The sequence below is a fragment of the Pollicipes pollicipes genome, unplaced genomic scaffold (assembly GCF_011947565.3).
Source record: "Pollicipes pollicipes isolate AB1234 unplaced genomic scaffold, Ppol_2.1 Scaffold_6473;HRSCAF=7676_pilon_pilon_pilon, whole genome shotgun sequence".
NCBI lineage: Eukaryota > Metazoa > Arthropoda > Thecostraca > Pollicipedomorpha > Pollicipedidae > Pollicipes > Pollicipes pollicipes.
In genome coordinates this window covers 261,224-278,227 of record NW_023596881.1, presented here as the reverse complement: position 1 = coordinate 278,227, position 17,004 = coordinate 261,224, and the positions used below count along the sequence as shown (strand labels likewise).

The window sequence follows — 17,004 nt, the reverse complement described above, 5'->3', positions numbered from 1 at the left end:
CACAGCCGCGTCCCGGTCCACAGCCGTGTCCCGGTCCACAGCCGTGTCCCGGTCCACAGCCGCGTCCCGGTCCACAGAAGCGTCCCGGTTCACAGCCGCGTCCCGGTCCACAGAAGCGCCCCAGTCCACAGCCATGCCCCAGTCCACAGCCGTGTCCCGGTCCACAGCCGCGTCCCGGTCCACAGCCGTGTCCCGGTCCACATCCGTGTCCCGGTTCACAGCCGCGTCCCGGTCCACAGCCGTGTCCCGGTCCGCCCGTCCACAACCACTCACTCGGCGGATTCTGCCGTTTCGTTTTCGCTCTGCCCCCTCCGCTTGTTGCCCTGCGGGGGAGGACAGGGATGACCACACAGCCAGCGGCAGCGTGCGTCAGTCGGCCGCCACCGCCGCTCACAAAGGCCCGCCACGTGGCGATCAATACACCCGAGACTTTGACTGCAGTGCTTCCACGTTCATTTCGCGGCATTCGAGCGGTAACGGGTTGTGATATCCACAGACGCATCAGAGCGCTCACGCACAATGCGCCCCAACGTGATGTAAATACACTGTGTGCACTGCAAGGAGCTTAGGCCGAGCAGGGGATCTTCCTACACCTATCCCAAAATACACCAAAAAATGCGGGGTTTTCTCCAAATTTAGTACTACTCAAGTTAGGGTACAGATCGGAGCCCGAAGCTGAAGAGAAAACTGCACCTCCACCATAGAGGTGCAGTTTATCCAGAAGTTTGGGTATTGTTTGGCCTGGACCCGTCACAGCTGGGTGGTGAGCTGGTCCTCTGTGTGCCTCCCTCTGACCTGGACCCGCCGCAGCTGGGTGGTGAGCTGGTGCTCTGTGTGCCTCCCTCTGACCTGGACCCGCCGCAGCTGGGTGGTGAGCTGGTGCTCTGTGTGCCTCCCTCTGACCTGGACCCGCCGCAGCTGGGTGGTGAGCTGGTGCTCTGTGTGCCTCCCACTAACCTGGACCCGCCGCAGCTGGGTGGTCAGCTGGTGCTCTGTGTGCCTCTCTCTGACCTGGACCCGCCGCAGCTGGGTGGTCAGCTGGTGCTCTGTGTGCCCCCCTCTGACCTGGACCCGCCGCAGCTGGGTGGTGAGCTGGTGCACGCGGCTGCGCTCCTGCTCCAGCTGGGCCAAGAGGCCGGTAACCTGGGCCGACATGTCGGCCCGCTCCCGCTCCGCCGCCTCGCACGCCGCCTGGGCCTTCTCCAGGCCCACGATCAGCTGAACTTTCTCCTTGGCTGCCGGCAGAGGGCAGAGGTCAGCGACACGCGACCGGAGGGGCCGACTATCTGGACTGTTGGCTGATCGACTGATTGTTGATTGGCTATCTTTCATTGATTGTTCGATTGGCTGTCTACTGATTGCGGCGGGCGCCGTTGCTACGGAGGCGTGCGGCGCCCGATGTGGTAGTCAACATGCGATTGATGGTGTACTATGGCGCGCGCCGCTGCGTGGCGGTCTGAGATGATGATGACGACGCCATTTCTGTGATGTGGTGACGTGAGGGCACTGTGGATGGATGACGGACGCCGTGGTGCTCAGGACGGCGATGCTGTTGTCGATTACGACGACTTGGTGGTGACGCAAAGCGATGATCCAACCCACGAGTGATATCACGTGCAAGAGCATAACTTTTCAAAAAAGCAACACACAAACACTCCCAGTGATATAAACGGTCATACTCGTGAACACAGCCCACACGGAGGTCTGTCGTCGCAAGCCTGCCGTCTCCAGTCCGCTTCTTCTGTCTCCAGCTGACAGTAGGCTTACAGTCTCACATATCATGTCCCTACTCCCCAATCTCCAGACTCCAGCCTCCAGTAAGCAGACCCCAAACCCTAGTCTCCAATCTCCGGTCTCGTTCCCAGTCCCCAAGCTCCAGTCCCCAGTCACAGGTCCTCAGTCTGCAGTCTCCAGCCTCCAATCCTTAATCTCCAGTCTCCAGTCTCCAGTCTGCTGTCTGCAGTCTGCAGCCTCCAGTTTCCAGTCTCCTGTCCTCAGCCCCCAGTCGAACCGCCGTGACTCACTCTCCGACTGCGTCAGCACGCCCAGCACGCGCTTGGTGCGCGCCTTGGCCAGCTTCAGCTCGTCGCGCGTGCGCTCCAGCTCCAGCGCCAGCTCCTCCACCTCGGACTCCTTGGCGGCCAGCCGCAGCTGCAGCTCCGACGGCAGCTCGGCCGACGCCGGCGGCGGCGGCGGCGGCGGCTGCGGCACACACCGCGCCAGCGGCCGGTTGGCGCGGGCTGGACTGGTCTACACTTCGCGGGGCGCACCGCACTGTCCTCAGCTGGTTAACATAGCACGAAACAGGAGGTGACTGCTACCGAACGAACAATAGTATGTCAAATCTACGTTAGTGGTTCCGGCCAGCGTATATACCGACATAGCTAAGGCAGCCACAGACAGCTACAGAAAGCAAGCAGGTACATTGACCACGCTGCTTCAAATGTAGACACTGTGTGTACCCGCCAGTTCACAGGGCCCCGACTCTCCCCAGGTCGTGTGGTCCACACTCACCAAGCCATAAGGTCCCAACACCCACTGAGCCATAGGACCCCCCCCCCCCCCTCACCGGGTTCATAAAGTCCTCACCGCCTCCCGGCCAAGCAGCCCGCCCGCCCTCACCAGGTCTTGCCGGATGCTCTCCAGCGCCCTCTCGCGGTGCAGCGCATCGCGCGTCTTGCGCTCCACCTGGTCGAAGAAGTCGCCGCCGTCGCCGCCGGCGGCGCCGGCCGGGCCGGGCGCCGGCGGCCGGCCGGGCGCCGGCGCCATCAAGTGCCGATAGTCGCGCTGGTCAATCTGTGGAGCGCGGCGGGGGCGGGCGGGGGGGGGGGGGGAGGGGTGAGATACGCACAGCTCGCCCGCGGGCAGGGCGGCGGACGTCACGGACGCGTGGCGTCAGGCTTCACGCCACTGGGGTGCGCGGTTTTGACCTTGGATCTTGCGCGTTTGGTGCAGGTGTTTGTAAGTGACACGGGAACAGAACGACGGTCTGATAGGATAGCTTTAGGTCGTCCTCCGAACTTGACCTGATACAACCTCAGAATTAATGGGACCGCGACGGCGCGCCGGGACAACCAATCTACAGAACGAAATCTGCAAAATCAGCCGCGAAATCGACCCCGAGGTACAGCGCAAAAGGATGGCGTCGGACTGGCGGGAGCGCTCGCGTACGCCTGGCAGACGGAGCCGAGATTCTAAACCATCGAGCGCATAGCTGTGCAGAGAAATATAGCTCGTGCCTGGTGACTTATGCTTTCGCGGCAACACAAACATTCGCAGATATGAGCTGGGGACTTGACACAACAAATACTATGACTCTGATACTCGTCAGTCACAAGCAACCTGCAAGGGCAGCTTCAGCAGCCTGTGGGAAGAAAGGCATCATCTGCCCTAAATTCGCACCTCCTGGGTTTATGATACCAGTCCGAAACAAACTCAGAGCCATGATGTAGGGTTGAGATCACCTGGCGGGAGACCTTCGAACCCTACGACACATCAGCCTCGATGAGCGTCCGACCAGCGCCCGTTCCAACCTGGCGAAGTGCCACCCGCCCGGTCATCAGGGGCGCCGCTGCTGCTGCTCGCAGCCGCCGGGCGGCACTGCAACACCCTCTCGCAGCCCGCACGCTCGTCCTCTCTCACACCACGTCCGGCCGCGGCGCACCCGAGCACGCCCCCCTCTCCCCCTCTACCGGGGTCGCCGCGGTCACCTGCGACGTCGAGAGAGTCTGCAGCTGGTCTACGCTGAGGATGTTTGGCTTGACCTTCTTCGCCTTCTGTTTGGGCGCCTCGGGCCCGTCGCCGTTGGCGGCCAGCAGGTTCGCCCGCTCGAAGTCCACCTTGGACATCATCATCGCCTGCTGCAGGTCCTTCTCGAACGTGTCGTCGACCAGCTGAGGACACGGAAGGCACGCCGGCCTGATGACTCGAACGCGCGACGCCAAGAGCACGCCGCAGCCACCAGCGGCGCCCAACTTCTCTGCCAGGTGCTGCTCTGACCACTTATCTCTATCTCACATGCGTGCCGCTTGACGGAAGAGAATGGTATTCGAACTGGGGCTCGAACTGAACGGACTGGCGTTTTCGCCCAGACCCCACTGCTAGAGATGTTTCAAACGTGCAACCACGCCGCGCGCTCGGCCACATGCCATGTCACACAATACACAAGACGCCGCATGACACGCCATGACACATTATGACACGACGCGACACCACACGGAGCACCCAGGCCTGCTGGATGGTTTGGTGGTGGCCATTCTCATGTGGCAGGCTATGCAGCATTCCAAAACTGATCCAGCATTATCAATATATATATATATATATATATATATATATATATATATATATATATATATATGTATGTATATTCATGCTACCAGAATGCTGGTTCTCTGGCAGCCCGCGCGCGAAATCCGCGGGCGCTAATCCGTTGCCCTTGGACCCCAAACCCAGACATCCGACATGCCCAGCCCATTGGTCAAGCCTGAGGCACTTAGATGCTGAGTTGGCTGCTGCCCAGTTTGGTGCTAATTGGTCGATTTTGGGCCAGGGGAGGGGCAGCAAGCAGGGAAGTCCAAAGCCAGGGGTGTAAAAGCGTGAACAATATTGTATCCCTGCCACCCAAATAACTGAATTTTAAAACAAGAGGCATGCCAACTCTTCTGAAAATATTTCTTTGACAGACATGACTCACAATGCAGGAAAAGGCTGCTTATCATGCAAAGTGAATGTTGTGTTGGGAAATATTGGCAAAGGGATACCAGCAACAACATACATAGGTGGCACCTTCACATTATCCATAACATTTCAGTGCTTAATATCCAAATGTTGCACCTGTCTTAGCTTTCTGCATGATAAAAGAGCACACAAATCAGCAACATATACAAGTAACCTAGTTTCTCCCCCTTTCACATAAAAATATAAATCCCACCAGGTAAAACATCACCAATTTCAAACCTCAATCCAGTTTCTCATGTCTGGGAAATGGGTTTGAGCAAGTCAACTGATAGGCCTCAGGCTACAGCACTGACCACTTGGTCCCTTTTCTCCCATTCCTGCCAGTCAGCCTCTGCTGCCTTCTTTGGTGAATCTACTGCTGGCTTCTTCTGCTTGGACTGCTGCTTTGGCTTTGGCAAACCAAATGCCATTGATTGCAGCTGCATGTGAAAACAAACCATAGCTGTCAGTACATACATCTAAAATAAATAGCATGCATGATTCAAGAGCCACAGCTAATAACAGACCCATATGGACACAGGCAGACATTAATAACATAACTTTACAAACACAGCCAAACCATAAAGGTTTTACTGTAAGAATAACACAGCCATCTTCTAACATAAATGCTGCCAGAAAACCATGATGTGACAAATATGTATGAGATAAAAACAGTCAAAGACTTGTCAGAAAAGACAATTACTGCATGATAGCAACAAGGCCACAATTTGAGGCTCATTAAAGGTTCTGAAAGCAAATCAAATAGGTTCTGAAGAAATGGACTAAATAAAATGGACTTGACATTATCCCATTCTCTAAGTTTGAACCACTAAGTAGCCTTCCGTGCATGCAGCACAACCTGGCCTTGATCCAGACATTTATCCTTTATTGGTTAGCTGGGGTTAACACCTGTGAGTAGTCAGTAGTTGAATATACATCATAAACACATTAGGTATCAATATATTTGTTTCTAGAGCCTGTGTCAAGATTCATGAATATCTATATAGTTGTATGTTAAGAGGCATGCAGGATTAGCTTTTGGTTTAGAAATGGAATATCATGGCTTCAAAATGCAGGAGTTTGGATTGGTGCCCATTAGCAATCAAAGGTTTTGCTAGCAAGATCTATGTAACTGGTCTGTATCATGTGACCTATGCCAACCTTTCAGTCTGTTCTCAGTACAATGCTTTCATATGAAACAGAAAATCAGTGCTTGATTACATGACCTCAACTGTTACTGCAATGGTATCTATTCTCTCAATGTGGATTCCCAGTTGAACATTATGTTTGCACTAGTCTCTGGTTCTGAAGCCAAAATTGCTATCTTGCCTGGTCATGATACAGCTTATATTGGAAGAAAAAGCCTAAAGTAATGTCTGAAGAGCAAGGTCTGCATACCTCAGCATCAAGGGCTGGCTCTGTCTTCTTCTTCTTTTTCTTGGTGAGCTTTTTCTTACCCTTTTCTTCATCAGAAGCCTTTTTCCTTGCTGCTTTCTCCCGCTCTTGATCAGAATCATCCTCAATTTTTAATACTGAGAACCTGGATGCCATAACTGATGCCATCTTGCCTTTCCTGGCAGGTAAAAAAGTTAGGCAACCAAACCATCAGTACTCTGAAATACCTATATGTTGCACTTAATTACAGGACGAGCCTCCCCCTCCCCCCCATCCCAGCCCTTTGCATTGGCATGGGAAGTAAAACGAATGTTTTGTTGAATTTACTAATTGATAAAACATGGAATGACAACATTGCATTAAAACAACAGCCTGCAGTCAGCACAGAAAAAATGTTGCGAACAGATTGGTAGCTGCTTCACTTAGTTTGACATTTCCATTGTGTTTCGTTCAATCCTTGTATCCGCGACATACAACGGGAGCGAAAATGACGGTAAGCCACGGGAACACTATAATGCAGTTAACCATACTCGCGTAGCTTTCAAATCTTTCTTGTCTACAATGCAGCCCGAAAACCTTGCAGTATTTGCAACTTTCTTTATAACTTGAGGCGAACCGCCACCCGCGCAGCGCACAGCGCAAAACACACCGCGACTCAGCTGTCGTCAAGGTGAAACAAATGGCGAGGTAATAAAACAGTATGAGACGGTACCATCGAATGACGTCAGATATCGGAAGTACGTCAAAAGCGGACATCCATGAATAACGTTACGCTAATGTTTTTTTTTGTTGCATTTCCCCAAGTTCCTGGTAACGGAATAGTAACATTGGCAATTTTCTCCCCTTGGCCACGCTACGTCAAGCGTAACAGACCAAAAAGGTGAGGTTGGCTGTTTGACAAGACGTGCACACATACGGGCGTGCTAAGCAGCACGTCACGAGATAAGCCAAAGGTATCCAGCTTCAGAGTTTTCGACAAACTCGATTAGCAGCCCCATCTCAATGCAACGTTACTCTATCCAACATCCCTCACCCTGGTTACGCTTTGGTTGTGCACTTCCCCCCCCCCCCCCCCATCTCTGTCTCACCCGCAACAAAATGCATGGACGGACACAAACTCCTTTTCCATCGCCTCTTTCACTAGTGCTGTACCATGAAAGCAGGACATTTATGTTTTGTATACAACATGACTGATGAAGGATTTTATACGTTCTTCAGCTCACGAATAGGTAAACAAATTTGCAGAACGCACTTGCTCGTTCTGCGTGACAATAGAGCACATCCGTTCCGACAATCTGCCGTAGTTGGTTCCGGCGGACAGAAGCAACGGAACTGTCAGTGGTAGACCAGGAAGCCATAGAGCAAATCACACATCTCATTGCACCTCGCAGGTCTTCGAAAACATCATCGCTAATACTCGATGACACCAAAAGACGCTCGCAACTAGCAGTTACGTTCGCAAGCAAATGCGCTAGTACAATTCCACGCACCGGCAGTGACGAACCACTAATGAACCTTAAGCTGATCGCAGCATTAGAGCCCATTGTGAGTCAATTGCTGCCAAATCATCCCTAAATCGCGTCATCACGTGGCGCGCTCCGTCAAGCTCAGATTTTCACTTAGAAGATTTCGCTGCCGTCGTTAGCATTTACTGTGCATTATCTAGACTGGTCGGTGCACCCCAAGCCAACAGGCAGCGATGACGGCCGGACATTTCTGGCACCGAAGACAGCGTCTAACACCACGCAACGCATCAGTGTCTAGCTGGAGAGCCCGCTGGGATCATGCGCACCACAATTTCATAAATGCGACAGCAGGCGTATGACACACATCAGATAGGGCACATTCCTGGGCAACAGCTGGATTCTGAACGCCCTGCGCTCAGGCGAGGCATCGTCGCACGTATCAGACGTCATAGAAGAACGCGTACTTCTCCACGGGCAACCGCCGATAGCCGCGCGCCGTGAGCAGTTTGTTGAGCTCCAGAATGCGCCACCACACGGCCTCCATCATCGGGCGGGTGTACACCTTGTCGTCCGGCACGATTGGATGGTCCCGGTTGTGGAAGCCACCCTCCACGTGCTTCAGCACGCAGCGAAGCCGCTCCAACGACGGGGTCACACCGAGAAAGCGCAGCATCCGGTCCAGCTCGTGCGCCGGGTTGGCCTCCAGCCTCTCGTAAGCCACGAGCAACGTGTCGCGAGGCCCTGTGGCCCAGTCTTCCGCCAGCTCGAACCAGAACTGGCTGTAGCGCTCCACAAAGCGGGTCCAGTTTCCGCCCGCGAAGGCAGCGTCGGTCGCGCGGCTGCGAGCGACCAGCCCGCTCGAGCGCTCGTGGTAGTGGCGCAGGGAGATAAGCGCCCGGAACGGGTCGCGCACGAGCAGCACGGCCGGCAGCGGGTAGCGCTCGCCGCCGTCGTCGGCCGCGGTCGAGCCGTCGCTGCGCCAGTGAGGCGCGAAGGCGTGCGTCTTGCCCACGAGGCAGGCGCGACTCATCGGCGATAGCGCCTCTCCAGCGAAGCCGGAGTCACGCAGCTCGGGGGAGGCGCCCGCAGCGCCACTCGAGTTGGCCAGCTGACTGCGCAGCTCGACGATGGATGACAGGCGGCCGGTCGGTGGGCTGTTGAGCATCTCGCCCTCCCACGTCGCGCCGCACGTGAAGAACCCGGTCGCAGCCTCCAGCAAGTAGCGACTCCACGTGTTTCCGGAGCGGAAGAAGGACGCCAGCCGCGCGGCCGGTAGACTACCGGAGCGGGCGAAGTGCGTCGTGAACCGTGCGCACGAGGCGTCGTTGGAGAACCACGACCGGCTTGGAAGAGCTGGCTCCACCAGTTTCCGGAGAGGTAGCACCAGCTTACCGTGAATATCGTTCGCGTTGTCTTCTACGGCGGCTGACTGCAGCCGGGACGCTGGCCGACCGGAGGTCAGAAACAGGACGCTGCCTTTATCTGATAAGCTGGCGACCAAGCCGAGCAGAAAGAGTGCGGTGGTAACGCAGACGACGAGGACGCCGCAGCCGTGGTTCGCCAGCTGCCAGCGGCGGGCGCGGCGGAACGTGTCCCACCGCTGCCAGTGAGCCATTCCGCCGACCGACCAGTTCATCTGGAACACGCGGAAAGGCAATGGACTGTCAGCCAACTGCTTCGAAAGCGTCACGAGCCAGCAGGTGACGCTGCAGTTTTTGAAATTATGTCGGGGTCAGGCGGACGCTTATGAAGCAAGGATTACATAGTGGTATTTGTCCCATAACCACGCCCACGAAATGTTTCAACTGTTGCAAATGTTGCATCTGTGCACCAAAGGTTCATTTTATCAACATCCGCAATGTTTTCGTTTGTGTGCTAGGCATTTGGGAGCGCATATTGGGAGCAGAGAAAGTGACTTAACTGCTAAAATCACTTTGACCGGCATGCTTCCCTGCTTCCTTTGGAATTTGTCGTCTTGCAAACTTTTCACCACTTCCACATCAGCTCGTCAGAAGAGTTTTACATAGCTTCAGAGAAGAGCTTCACTGACGAAACCCTTCTGACAAATAAGGAATTCGTGTGGTACGTCGTAAATGTACATTAAGATTCGCACCGCTAGCCCTCGCGTTTCAGGCTGCAGAGCATGACATACGCTGAAATGAGCTTGAAAAACCTCGCTAGTGAGTTTTTTCAAGCCATTCGTTGTGACGTGTGCTGTGGGCACTGGTCATTTGACAAGTTTGACGCGAGCATGGCGCTTTTGAACGTCCACCCGGTTCTGGCACGATATGAAAGCCTGGATTAGACCTTTTACGGCTATCATTTTTCAAAAAGGACCCTAAGTTGGTGCCAAATCCGAAATGTACTCATGTGAGAGCAAAGAAGAGGGAGCCAAGAGCTAGAGAATGGTCACATAAGAAAATGAGGGCAAAGTGAGGGAAATGAGAGCCCATCGTTTGTCACTGGAACATCCTGATAGCCAATAAATTTTACCACGGGAACAATGTCGTTTTGTCATGCCGCAGCCATTTTCTTGGCGTTCGCGAGTTATGTCCCATCGGATAAAATCATTAAGTAGCACACACGTGAAATGATGATTCAGTGCATGATGAGCCAAAACGTTCCGGCAAAAAGGGACGCCACTCTTCATAGATCTGAGAACAATCAATGGGTTTCGTCCAAGTTAATCTTAGTTTTCATGCATTTGAGAGTTGGCACCAACTTCGGACCCTGGCCTAATCGTGAACAAAACTATTATGAAGTAAACTTCATACCTTGCCCGCAGACGAGCTTGTCAAGCAGGCCAGTTACTCAAAGGTGTCTTCAAACGCATGCGTCCAAAAACACGATAAGGATATCTCGCGCGCATAACTCGCAGGAAATTCAACGAATAAACAGTTACTGCATGTTTGCTGTCACCAGTGACAGCAAAAATGAAGCTACCCGCACAATTTCCTCTCACCACAAACGTGGCATCTGCTCACCTGTTGGCGGCGGGCGGCGGGAGCCGGGCGTGCTCGTCCGCGTCCGAGTCAGCCGCGCTGCGCAGCTCCCCGGCAGCCGCCGGTGCGTCCGCGGTCCCACCCGGCCGAGTCTCCGCCGCCGGTCGCAGCGGAGGTGAACGGCCGCGGCTCGCCCGACCCCCGGGCCAGCCTCGCCGCCGCCTCGCTGCGGCCCGACCGCACGGGCCGGCAGGCTCAGGGACGGGAGGACGGCCCGGCCGACCGCTCGCCGAAGGGCGGGCTGGGGTGGCGTCCGGGACTCGGGCGCCACGTGGAGAGGACCAACAGTGGTCAAGGGTCACATCAAGTGCCCTTGACCGCGTGAGTACACATGAGGCGAGTCAAACAGTGTGCCACCAACGACCCAAAGACCACGAAGAGGCTACCCCCAGCAGTTTACATGATACAAGGCATCCGTCGTCTGCACGCAGGTTACCAGCAGTGACTGCAATGTCACACAGGGTGCATTCTCAGCGACAAAAATACCACCCTGCGTGCATCACCACTGGTGTAAGCGCCGCACGGGGCGTCCCACCAGTGACTTTACGGTCATAGCGATTTCACCGCAGGTGATTACACACAGTACAAACGCAGCGGCCCACGAATCGTTCCCTCTCACCACACGCTACGTACCGGTGACTCATGGGCCATACAGCGGGCGCCACCAGAGCCTTGTTCCCCATTGACTGGAAAAACTTTGAGACGAGTGCTCGTGGGAAAGGACAAATCTCATCCGTGACATGTCATTGCAGGTCAAAAGTAATGTGACAGTCATAGGGTCAGATCTGGTCACGGTGGTCAATAAAAAGATCATGAACCACTAGGGTCTACAATCTAAAATTTTCACAGGCGTAAACATGTCGTCAGGTGAGCTGCTGAGACCGTCAACACCGTGCCCAAAGCTGTTAAGGATTTGTTTTTTGAAAAAAACTCGGCGGATTTTAGGCTGCCTTGCAGGGCGGGGCTTAATTTGAACATTTGGCGATGCGTTTCATCTTCGAAAGCCAGAGCCCGCGAAACGAATGTCCACCCGAACTTCACTGTGCCTCCACAACCTCCTACATGTAGATGGGCTCAAAACCTCCTACATGTAGATGGATTCAAAACCTCCTACATGTAGATGGGCTCCCCAGGTTGGCCCACTCACGCGCCTCGACGGAGCGCATATGCCGCGAGCTTTAATGCGAGTACAGAGGATTGAAATCGTTACACGTGCGCACGCGTTCCTTGCTCTGCAGGGTCGTCACGAACGAGCAGGTTGGGTGACGAGCGGGCGGGGCCAACTTGGCTCAAATTATATGCACACCGTCATATATTAACGGAAGAAGCATTCCATACACCACCCACCAAAATCCCCCAAAGCTGCAGCGGAGATACTGGTTTTCACTTTATGCAAGCTCTGCAATGACTTGACGATTTTTGGTACAGCTTACCCTGTCACTTCTCCGTGAAACCAACCACCAGTGCCAGTAGAACCAGTAAAAAAAAACTTGTGGCCAGCAAGCTGCCAGTAGAGCATGTGACCATAATGGAAGGGCGGCTGTACAACCCGGGCCAAGACACTCATCCTCGTTCACCAGACATGCACGAAAGACCAGAGCTCAACTCGCAACGACGCTTGAGGCCAGTATAGGTCACCTATACGGAGACATTCGGCAACGACTGAGTGGGAGAGGCGGTCGACCCGCCTAGACGCGACTGAACACACCCGTTTCAGGCAGCCGCAGGGCCAGTACCGTGCTCAGACTGGCCTGTGATGCGTCCGGGTCAGGTCTCGGCAGACTGCGAGGCGTCCGGGTCATGTCTCGGCAGACTGTGAGGCGTCCGGGTCATGTCTCGGCAGACTGTGAGGCGTCCGGGTCAGGTCTCGGCAGACTGTGAGGCGTCCGGGTCAGGTCTCGGTATCCTCCTGCGCCGTCACAGCTCGTCAAGGCGGATTGAGGTCGGAATTAGATGAGTTCGGGTGTCTTACGCGCCAGGTGCAGGTGAAGAGTAACAACGTGATTGAATGATTGTGATTGTGGTGGTGATTCGCGCGGTGCATTAACCGGTTCAACGAGTTCTGCGGTAAATGACTTGTTCCAAACAACGACACATTTCAGACATGTATATTTCAAAATACTTAGCTGTTTTAGGCGGCTTGGTGAAGGTGCGTCATTCTGAGAGCACAGCCGTTATTCGTGAGCACATGACGCGCGTACCAGGACGCTTGCTACGGCCAGTTGATTAAATAAAAAATGCGTATGATGTTTGGACATGGGCACATGGAGAGAGAGCACCGCAGCTAACAGGACGATTGAAAACCAAACCCCAAACCTTCCACCATTTCTCTGACGAAATTACACAATGCTCAGCATTTTGCATAAAGATACCAACAATGGCATTCCAAACGGCATGCCGCAAGCCACGAAGCGACGAATTACCAGTGCCGGCAGCAAAACGTCCGCACCACCTGTCGAACTCCGCCCGCGTCACGTGCCCCGACTGAGTTCACACCGAGGGCACCGCTCCGATACAAAAACGGTGCATACGCATTCCACGTCTACAAGTCCAGTATCGCTCAGCACCGAGCTGGCGACGTCAGGTGGTCACCTCGCCGTCCTGCACGTCCATCGGGTTCTGCACGTCGCCGGCGCCTCCCTCCACCGCCGCATTCTTGCCGGGCTTCAGTCCCTTCAGCTTCCTGGTGGTCAGCTTGCGCAGGTCCTGCCGCTCCATGTGGATGCGTCCCATCTGCGCACCCAGCTTGCCGTCCGACACGTTCTTCACCTTCTTCGCCTTCAGCTGCTTGGGCTGCTTGAGCGCGCGCCGGAAGAGGTCGTCGGAGGCGAGTCGGCTGCGGCGCACCACCAGGTCCAGCGACGGCCCGATCTCCTCGAGCTCCACGCGGGGCGCGCGGCCGCCCGAGCGCTGCGTCACCACGCGGTAGCTGCGCATATGCAGGCCGGCCTCGGTGGCCGTGAAGGCCAGGGCGTGCTCGAAGCCGCCGAGCCGCACGGCCGTCGCGTGCTCGCCGCGAAATAGGTCGATCAGCAGGCTCTTGAGCCGCACGTACGTGTCGTCGCTGGAGAAGCGCTCGCCGGCGAACAGGAGGCACGGCTTGGTCCCGGCAGCCACTTTGGCGTTCTTGAAGTCGTGCAGCGACTTGGCGCTTTGCACGCCCAGCTCGACCATGTCGAGCAGGTGGTGGTCGAACATGCGACCCAGGATGAGGTTCTGCGGCCGCTTCTTGCTGTGGGAGCCGATGACGAAGAGGCCGGCATCCAGTTTCGCAGAGAGCTGCTCGACGGGCGTGATGTTTTCGAACGGCACCAGATCTCTTTTCCGGTTGAAGAAGATCGCGTGCGGCCGCTTTAAGGAGTTGATGTCCTTTAGGCATTCTTGCAGAACATTGTTCGTTTTGTGGCCCTTCAAGATGAGAACCTTCTTTTCATTTTCAATGAGCTTTGGTGCTCTATCTTCTATATGTCGCTTACCCTTACGAGTCTTCGTTTTCTGGATTCTGCCCGCAATACCCATGGTTCCTGGCAGCTGCAATGTGTCTGAAAGTGAAAACATGACATATTAGCATGATTGTGTTCTGATATGATGTCCGCACTCAGTTCTGTGATGCTTAGCTCAATGCTCACAAAGCATGGTGCTAACACATATTTATAATGCCTACTATACCAGCCTTATCAAGTAAGAAACTATCAAATAAAGATGTAAGTAAGCTGTTCGACCCATAGCTCACCCTCTTATAAGGCCTGGCTCCCAATCCACAGGTAGGGTGAGGGTATGAGTTACTGCTGGTGCTGACTGACTGATCCTAATTGGGAGGGCCAGCAGCCAGCAGGATGTCCTCTCAAAGTCAAGCCAGATACTGACAAAGGGCAGGGAGAAGCATCCCAGCACATCAAACATATGCCACAAGATTCTGCCTCACCACTGGAATTTCATGATCAAATGGTGTGGTCATGGGTTGCAGCTACCACCCAGTGTGATAGCTCTCAACTCTTGGAGCAACATTTTATCTAATCAGAACAATTCATGCAAAATTTGTTATAGGGCAACATACATACCTACCTGAAACACACATGAGTGCAAAATGAGCTTAAAGGGCTTCTTAATATCTATCTAATCTAACAGGGCCTATATCTTTTGCTGTATTAGAGCAGTGCCCTTGCTACACAGTGCATGCTGTATGAGCCCACCTTACAAAATTCCTGGCCAACTACATCACTTTATGATGAAAGCTAAACAGCAGCATCCTCAACATGGTCTGCCCTGCCCTCTGAAGTCATCTAACCTTAAGCACTGCTGCTGCCATTGCCACCCACCACAATCCATGCCAGACAGGCAAAACTGAGGGCCTACAGTGAACTAAATCCACCTTACCACAGGTAGGCAAATGGCAGGCAGGCACTAACTGAGTTAACACTTCGGTCATTAGGCATAGCACATACATGGCTGAAAGGCAAGCATCACCCAGTCCTTCTCAGGACTTAATAACATGACCGGAGACTAACTGGCTAAAACAGTGTATAAATGACACACCAGATGTGGACAGTAGTATGAACAATAACTTAATTGTGATCCCAATATCTCATCTCATTTGGTAAAACTTTGTATCCATCCCCAACTATCTATAAATGTAGGATCCCATATACAAATTTGAAAAGTAACTTAATCAAGATGATATTCACATTAGAGCAATGTATGTTTATCACAGCATATACATTCACCCACATCAATTAAATCCAAAATTACACCATCTCCTGTTTCTATTCAATATTTTGACTGTTACATAACATTGAGGACCTGGATGGAGACAAATAATTACCCTGCCCACCTCAGGATACTTCTAAACATCACATATCTGAAATTGGTTTACCAGACAACAGGATAATTTTTTGGTTATCATAACTATTTTTCATTCCAGGCTGGCATTGATAGGGTCTGTACTCTGCTGGTTAATGCAAGGCTACACAACCATGCTTTTACCTAATCTGATTACAATTTGGACACTTTCACCCCACTGACTAAACAAGGGAAAGTTTGACTCAGTTCTACTACAAGGAGGGGCTAGAATGACCAGGCTCATCAAACCTACCAATTGTTATCACAGACTTAAAAAACCCAAAACAACTGTGACACTCCCACATCTAAAATTTGTAAGTGACCACAATGCAATAGGCCAAAAAACTGGCATGGTAAAAGTATCCCTATTACGCACTTGCCCCATACATGTGTGTGTATATGTAAATACCCTACACCCAGGCTGACACTTCTTAGAACCTTTACAGTGCAAACAGAAACTGCTGGCCAAATAAACATATGCAGTACACCAAAAAAACTCACCACACTTTTTGTCATTTGACTGCTTCCTCCCTATATCGAAAAGACCCACAAAAAATTGTTGATGGCCAATCATCAAGAGGCACAGTAAGCATTAGGTATTTGCACCACAAAAGCACTGAACAACACAAATTATCATGCTATGATATATCTACTCAATTGTGAAGAATCCCAGTGCACTGTCCAGTTCAAAAATGCGAACTTCAATTTCCTGCCAGGGCCCACCTTGAGTGCCTAAACACATTGTTTTACAAGTCGGAGCTTAGGGGTCAGACCCCCACATCCAGCACAGTAGCCACAAATCTGCCTGCCATTACATCATTGGCAAACAAACAATACAAACATAGCCAACATTCAGCATAGGCTTACCTAAGAAGGCATGGACTAGCAGATTCCACAATTCTGCACCCCCAGCACTGCAAAATCATACATCGGGTACTCCGATCATTTGAGTGTGGAAATCAGGCATTAGCTAAAGAGTTTAACAAGATGGATGTCTTTTTATGAGGTGTGCCATGATACTGACCATGCCTCCACAATTCTGCAAAATTGCACCAAGTTTGTCAATGTTGTCTAAATATTATCACGTCCGACAAACAAATCGCAACCGTTCCACGAACTCTGGAGGATAACACATCACACCACAATGAAGCGCACGTGTCTCCTCACGTACCTGCAACACTACCTTGTTACATACGCCCGGCTACCACCGACCACACCACTCGCTCGTATCTTGCCCGCTTGAGCCAAAAGCACGTGCCGCCAGAAGGGACGTCCGTCAATCTAGCAGCAGATTGATATCCAATTGCCAGTTGGATATTGCGGGGCGTCTCGATTGCCGCCAAATTTGGTGTGCGGGGCCTTCTCAACACGCTGATTCCGAAAATCACTGCCTTTGGGGTGGAATTTTGCGTAATTTTCGAGTTATACGCTGCGTAACATCCCAATGTGATATTGCGAGGCGTCTCGATTGCCTCCAAATTTGGTGTGCAGGGCCTTCTCAACACGCTGATTCCGAAAATCAATGTCTTTGGGGTGGAATTTTGCGTAATTTTTGAGTTATACGCTGCGTAACATCCCAATGTGAT

The 17,004-nt window shown here is 53.0% G+C and overlaps 3 protein-coding genes across 3 annotated transcripts; all 3 read right to left on the bottom strand.

Annotated features, from left to right (window-relative positions):
• Positions 1–269: 269 nt before the first annotated feature.
• Positions 270–6,781, bottom strand: LOC119106942 (G kinase-anchoring protein 1-B). The gene is made up of 8 exons (XM_037230287.1): positions 6,642–6,781; positions 6,115–6,289; positions 5,031–5,156; positions 3,711–3,893; positions 2,623–2,796; positions 2,025–2,157; positions 1,066–1,235; positions 270–323 (listed from the first exon to the last, which is right to left on the bottom strand). Exons 2-8 carry the CDS (start codon positions 6,277–6,279, stop codon positions 270–272), a joined length of 1,005 nt encoding a protein of 334 aa, XP_037086182.1. The 5' UTR covers positions 6,280–6,289; positions 6,642–6,781.
• A 435-nt stretch (positions 6,782–7,216) lies between these two features.
• Positions 7,217–10,644, bottom strand: LOC119106926 (WSC domain-containing protein 1). The gene is made up of 2 exons (XM_037230276.1): positions 10,562–10,644; positions 7,217–9,213 (listed from the first exon to the last, which is right to left on the bottom strand). Exon 2 carries the CDS (start codon positions 9,211–9,213, stop codon positions 8,017–8,019), a length of 1,197 nt encoding a protein of 398 aa, XP_037086171.1. The 5' UTR covers positions 10,562–10,644; the 3' UTR covers positions 7,217–8,016.
• A 2,515-nt stretch (positions 10,645–13,159) lies between these two features.
• LOC119106941 (ribosome production factor 2 homolog) lies at positions 13,160–16,679 on the bottom strand. The gene is made up of 2 exons (XM_037230286.1): positions 16,590–16,679; positions 13,160–14,121 (listed from the first exon to the last, which is right to left on the bottom strand). Exon 2 carries the CDS (start codon positions 14,096–14,098, stop codon positions 13,160–13,162), a length of 939 nt encoding a protein of 312 aa, XP_037086181.1. The 5' UTR covers positions 14,099–14,121; positions 16,590–16,679.
• Positions 16,680–17,004: the final 325 nt, after the last annotated feature.